Genomic DNA, 6252 nt, shown 5'->3' with positions numbered 1-6252 from the left:
GAGCCCTTTCACCTCTTTTTTGCAAGGGCTCCCTTCAGTTTAGACTTACTCTACAGATATATGGGGTCGATTTATCACTGCACATAATATATCATGGGAAATGTTATCAGCACTACTGTATTTTGATGATTGCACTCCTCATTTTATTAAAAAGTACGGTATGCCCAGCATCATAGGACGAACGTCCATTAGATGCGCCACATCCTAAATAGGTTACGGCCAAAAAATTCTAACCCTCCGATCTATAGAGGGTTGCACACTGATGACCAACAGAGATGGCGGGAAGCCGTCTCCTTTAAATCTAAAATTGATCCTTTGTCGCGAAATGTAGGGTTTATATCTCTCCTCCCTTTTCTTCGGCCTAGGGTTTTTTTCTTCGACCTAGATTCTTTTTTTTCTTCGAGTTAGGGTTTCTTGTTCGATCTAGGGTTTCTTCTAACAGATTGGGAATTTCTAAGAGATGTTTGCGAGCCAATTTGATGGTAACACTCTCTTCTCAGGAGGCGGATTCATGCCTTCTCAGTCAACTCAAAATGCCGATCTCGGTTTTTCTCCAGCCAAAGTAAGCGATTTTTCCTATTTCAATTTCCATCACTTTTCTCTTCCTACTCTATATTTCAAAAATTCTCTTTCATTGGATTGCAGAGTCGCATTAATCAATGCTTGCTTCCTCTGACGGTGAAGCAGATCAGCGAAACTTATCAATCTGATGATAAATCCAACTTTGTGATTGATGACATTGAAGTGAACAATGTATGGTTTCTCCAAACCCTAGACAGATTCTTTCTACTTTTATTTTATTTTTCCTTTGGGAAGTTATGATTTTAGGATTAACAATGTATGGTTTGTTCAAACCCTAGACAGATTCTGTCCAGTTTTGTTTTATTTTTTATTTGGTAAGTTATGATTTTAGGATGTTTTTGGAATGACTGGGGATTGTAGGTTACGCTGCTTGGAATGGTGAGTAATAAAGTTGAAAAGGTTACGGATGTCTCTTTCAGTCTCGATGATGGGACAGGACGGGTTGAAGTTCATAGATGGTGAATTTTCCACTTTGTTTAGATTTTGTTTGATCTTTTTAGTTCTAAATTTTGGAGGATGCAATTTATTTGTTTATTGTGAAACACTCCCCCTCACATGTGGCCCCTCTTTTTTTGGGTTGGCCATACACGTGGAACATGTGACCCCTCTTTTGGTTTGGTCATACACGTGGCACATGTCGCCTCTATTTTTTGGGGGTTGGCCATAAAAGTGGATTTTTAATATCAAGGAGTTGTTGGGTTTTGAACCCAGGACTTGCCGTGAGGCAATAGCTCTGATACCATGTGAAAACAACCAATTACTCCAATGGCCTAAGCTGTTAGGGTTAGTGTTATTTAATAATTTATACTTCAACAACTTAATTGGTTGCTTTCATGTGGTCTCAGATCTATTGCCTCGTGGCAGGTCCTGGGTTCTAACCCCAACAATTCATTTATATTAAAAATCCACGGTATGGCCAACCCCTTAAAAAGAGGGACAACAAGTGAGGGGAGTGTTGAAGTATGAATTATTAAATAACACCAACTCTATCGCCTTAAGCTTTTGGAGTGATTGGTTGTTTCACATCTATTATAATGCTTTGTGAGCTGAATTAAAACCGGGGTGATTTGGATGGTTTTTCAGGACGAATGATTCTGCAGAGTCAAATGAAGTCGCTGTTATTCAGTAAGTTTTTAACTCAATTCCTTTTTCCTCTTGTGGGTTGGTTATTTATGTGCTTTCGTTAAATTTATAAGGATGTTAATGTTTGCAACAGATTTCGGCATTGAAATTATCTACATGTCTTCATCGGACCCTTTGATTTCAATATTATTATCATTGTAGTATTGCTTTGTACAACGCACTGCATTAGACTTTTTATGCATCAGAAGGTTTATATGTTTATTTTATTTTATTTTCTGATGGTAGGAATGGGATGTATGTTAGAGTTAATGGCCACTTGAAAGCTTTTCAAGGAAAAAAGCATGTTGCGGCCTTTTCTGTTCGGTATGTGTTTAATGTTTCTGCAATTTTATTTCTTTAGGCTACTGATTATAGATCAATGCATTGTTCTATTAGCATTTTCAGGCCATAAAATACATTAAGTCTGTACTGTTCAAGTTACTTGTATTTTTCTTGTCTGGTTGGCTTTGAGGTTTTATATTGGCTCATTTGGTTTTTCATCATCATCATCATCTTTTTAATGTTTGAATTAAGCTGTGATTATTATCCTCTTGAACACTTTTTCTTGGTAGAAAATGTAGCATTTTAGGTCCTGCTCATTTCATATTAAGACAACCGATTGTCAGACCAAAACCTATAATTGGACTCAAAACCTCTTGAACACTTTTTCATTGTTAGAAAATGTAGCATTTTAGGTCCTGTTCATTTCAGATTATGTCAACAGATTGTCAGCCTAAAACCTATTATTGGACTCAAATAGGTTTTCAGTCCAATAATAGGTTCTGGGCTGACCATCGGTTGTCTTAATATGAAACGAACATGGCCTTATGATAAAATCTGGATTTGATTCTTTTTAATAAATGAGCTGGCTTGAACCTACAACCTTGTGGTTGCAACACAAAGCACCTTCCAACTGAGATATAGCCTCAAGCCCAATATGTTTCATAGTCACATGAGTTTCTTTTGCACCATGGACGGAATTATTTTTTATTGTTTAGTTTCTTATATTGAATCAAGTTAATGGCTTCCACTTTCATCATGTATTTTAAGAACTCGAAGTGGACATACTGGTAGGAGATAATTGTTTTCAAATGGCATAGTTATAGTTTCAAGTCCATTCAAATAGACCCAGTTAGGTTTTTTCTGTCTAACCTGAGGTATTAGTTGGATTTTCATTAAAAGTTGCTAATGATCCAGTGCTCTTTAATATATATCATTGGTACATAGTACAGAAAACCACTCTTTTCTTTTATAATTCATTCTAGCTTTGTCATTGAAACTTTGAATATGGTTTTATCTTTTGAATTGCACTTTAATAGGTTCCAATCATTCATGCTCCTCACAACTCAATCACAGACTGTTCCTAGCCTGTGATATATGTTAGCCAAACAAGCAATAATTATACAGCTTTGTATTTATTTTTCCAAATTAGATTTGCGGCAGGTGGGGAAATATATGCTTTAGGCTATAATAACCCATCTAATTGTAAAATTGAAATACCATGAATAACTCAGAAAATCGTATATCCTGATCGCTGGATTTCAACATGCAATGGTTAAATGATGTGATTGTCAATTATTTACTAACCCATCTCCATGGGTTTAAAGGCTGCTGGGTTCTTAATGAATTGCTTCAACTTGAGTTTGGATTTGGCTGATATTATTTTCACTCCCCATGGGGCTAATAGTCGCATTTGCCTTTCTTAAATTAGTTATATATTTTTGTAAATACAGCATGGGGCTCAAGGAACAAAGCACCAACTGCATAGTTGTCAACCTGTGACTCGATTTCTTAATTTTATGACTCGTTACTCGACTCGACTCATGACTCGTAGGAGTTTTTGACAAGAAAAGAAATTTATTTGAAAAAATTATAATTATATATCGAAAGATGATTAAGGCATACTGGATTGTGTATGGAACCTTTCTAAGAGTTTTGATGGCCAGTTTGGACAATTTACATCCAAAGTTGCCCTCAGATGAAACAGCATAACAACATTTACATTTAATTTTTGAAAATCTTTTGCTTGGCACTAGCTCTTACTCTGACCATGATAACAAATATATCAAAGGAAATTTGCTTCATAGCACTGGAATGTCTTCTAGAGTTCAGGCCAAATATCATTACGGTTTGATGGGAGGAAATTGTTGTAGATTTTTGCATCTTTGCTTAAAGCATATTGTTCTGACTTCTGGGTGGCTTTTAGTGCACAGAGGTATCAAGCCTCTTACGGACTTAAGGAGAGATTCTGCTTCGAACTCGTGGGGGTTGTAGGCTGTCATTCCAGGTCTAGGCTGCTAGAATAAGTTTGGGATCACATAATTGAAAATTGGCGGCAATGAATTGTGGTTGTTCTTAGGATCTTCTTTTAATTGTTTCTTTTATTGTGTGAAATGCTGCTGCTTTCAATTTTTAGTTCTTGAAAACTGTTTCTACCTGACCACTCAGTTGTGAAAAAATGAAGTTCTTATTACAATTAGACATGCATTTATTCTAGAATGATTGATGCATCTGAGCTATATTCATTTGTGTCAAACCTTGAAACTGCAGTACACTTGAGTCAGTGTCATGTTAGCTATATATACCCACCTGCCTTGAAAATTGCTTAGAACTGCTATTTGTCGCATCTTAGGTGTCTGTTTGTGATGCAAATTCTTATCACAGGTCCAAGATGTCAATCTCTCAAAACTTATACTAGCGTTTGTTTTTTCAGGCCTGTGACAGACTATGATGAAGTAGCATACCATTTCATTCAATGCATACATGCGCATCTATGCAACAAAAGATTGCAGGTATTGCCCCTAGAGGTCTCATCTCTGATTTGTGTGTGTGTGTGTGTGTGTGTGTGTGTGTGTGTGTGTGTGTGTGTGTTCCTTTTTACGATAAATCATGCATTTTATTGATACAAGGTGAAGGGTGGAGCCCCAACTCAGTCCCAGACAAATTCTGTGACGACCAGCCCTTATCAGAATGGGTCGAACGGACTTCAAAATTCTGTTTCTAATCAAGTAACACTCAGTTTTGAAATTTGGTTCCTAATGAGCAACAAAATACAAGCAATCAATTAATATGTTTACTCTTCCTGTTTCTGTTTATTTTCATAGTTCTCTGTGGATAAGGGCATGGATAAGTCGAGCGACTTTGACCAAATGGTCTTGGCAACCTTTCTTGAACCCAACGCCATGTGAGTTATCTATAACAATTCTATTCGTACCATTTTAAGAGGACTGGTTTAGTAGTGCTTGGTTGTTCCCCAATGGGTACTTGGCCATCTTGATTGGTGCAAGTGATGGATCCAATACCAAAATGTAGGAAATCACTCATCATTTCAGGGGTTCCCTACTACCAATATGAGTCCAATTGTTTCAACAACTGTGCGATATCAAGCTCATATCATTTAATGTTTTTTCTTAGTTGAAATGGAGTCATGGGATATGAAATGATTAAATTTCCAACATTTCATTGATAGGTTTACTTTTCTTTTTACCAAGTAAATCCTACTCTACTTGACATGACGTGGTTGAGTACTCAGTTGACATGGCTGAGTACTTGACTACTTGGTTGATGCACTCATAACTCGGGAGGGTAAAAGGAGTTTTGATTGAATTTGTAGTGCAAAATGCCGATTCGAACAAAAATGCGGCCAAGGTAATAAGAAGGTTGACTTGGAGGAGTTTTGAAACCATGCTCCCAGTGGCATTGGAAGGATGAATAAGAACTATATAAACAAAAAAGCTGCATTCAAGTGTACAACTTTAATCATTAATCATAATAAGCTCCGGATGTGTCGGATTTCTTGTCTGGTGTTGTGAATCTTGTGACATGTTTGCTCTTTCTACATTTCAGTGCTGAAGAAAGTGGATTACATGTAGATGAGATTGCCAAGCGGCTAGGTGTCCCAAAGAATAAAGTCATGTAACTCTCTCTCTCTCTCTCTCTCTCTCTCTCTCTCTCTCTAACACACACACACACACACACTTTCATGATCTCATCTGCTCATGCATAACTGTGTGTCTGGATGATCCAGGGAGTCTATTAATTACCATATTGACATGGGCAATATCTATTCAACAATTGATGACGATCATTTCAAGTCGACACGTGATGGCTGATTCACACTGGTATTTCTCCTCTCTCTTGAATGGTGGTATTTGTCTTCTCTCTATTGAGGAAAAGAAGAATAGAGTGCACTATGTTTTTGTAATTGAAGAGTGCTGCATTCTGGTATGGATTCTTTTATGCATTTTATAATGGGGTTTCAATTTCATGTTTCTCTAAATTCAATTTGAACACATTTCCTCAAGGGGAATAGTTGGGTGAAGGATGCCCATGGCAATGACAGTCTGCCCCTTACCCCACTATTGATCTCATTACCTTAGAAAGTGCAAAAGCAAGTGGAGCCCATCTTCTAGTTTCTGATATCCTTGAAGAGTACTTGGCTGGCATTCGATATTCATTAGTGGAGGGGTGTTAAACTGAAACATGTAATTTCTCATGATGAAAAAGCAACATACTTGATTTTCATGCAATACATTTAGGAGAGCCGGT

The 6252-nt window shown here is 37.1% G+C and overlaps 1 protein-coding gene across 4 annotated transcripts; it reads left to right on the top strand.

Annotated features, from left to right (window-relative positions):
* The first annotated feature begins 203 nt into the window (after positions 1-203).
* Positions 204-5975, top strand: LOC143880766 (replication protein A 32 kDa subunit A-like). 4 transcript variants are annotated; one of them, XM_077383739.1, is made up of 10 exons: positions 209-562; positions 646-753; positions 943-1040; positions 1666-1707; positions 1951-2028; positions 4418-4496; positions 4620-4712; positions 4809-4888; positions 5551-5619; positions 5732-5975. In XM_077383739.1, the coding sequence occupies exons 1-10, from the start codon at positions 461-463 to the stop codon at positions 5814-5816; spliced, it is 834 nt and encodes a 277-aa protein (XP_077239854.1). In that variant the 5' UTR covers positions 209-460; the 3' UTR covers positions 5817-5975. The 4 variants fall into 4 exon arrangements, with proteins under 4 accessions (XP_077239856.1, XP_077239855.1, XP_077239854.1 ...); XM_077383738.1 differs by having other exon boundaries at positions 215-562; positions 4614-4712; XM_077383741.1 differs by lacking the exon at positions 1951-2028 and having other exon boundaries at positions 204-562.
* Positions 5976-6252: the final 277 nt, after the last annotated feature.

Source organism: Tasmannia lanceolata, unplaced genomic scaffold (genome assembly GCF_043159265.1).
Source record: "Tasmannia lanceolata isolate RefF3 unplaced genomic scaffold, GAP_Taslan_0.1 ptg000007l, whole genome shotgun sequence".
Lineage (NCBI taxonomy): Eukaryota > Viridiplantae > Streptophyta > Magnoliopsida > Canellales > Winteraceae > Tasmannia > Tasmannia lanceolata.
Note: the sequence above shows the minus strand (reverse complement) of the source record. Positions and strands in the feature narration are given on the sequence as shown.

Coding starts and splice junctions, on each gene's coding strand:
- LOC143880766 (XM_077383738.1), top strand. CDS start 461: ATGTTTGCGAGCCAATTTGATGGTAACACTCTCTTCTCAGGAGGCGGA. Junction 754..942: donor ATGACATTGAAGTGAACAAT/GTATGGTTTCTC, acceptor TGGGGATTGTAG/GTTACGCTGCTTGGAATGGT. Junction 1,708..1,950: donor AATGAAGTCGCTGTTATTCA/GTAAGTTTTTAA, acceptor TTCTGATGGTAG/GAATGGGATGTATGTTAGAG.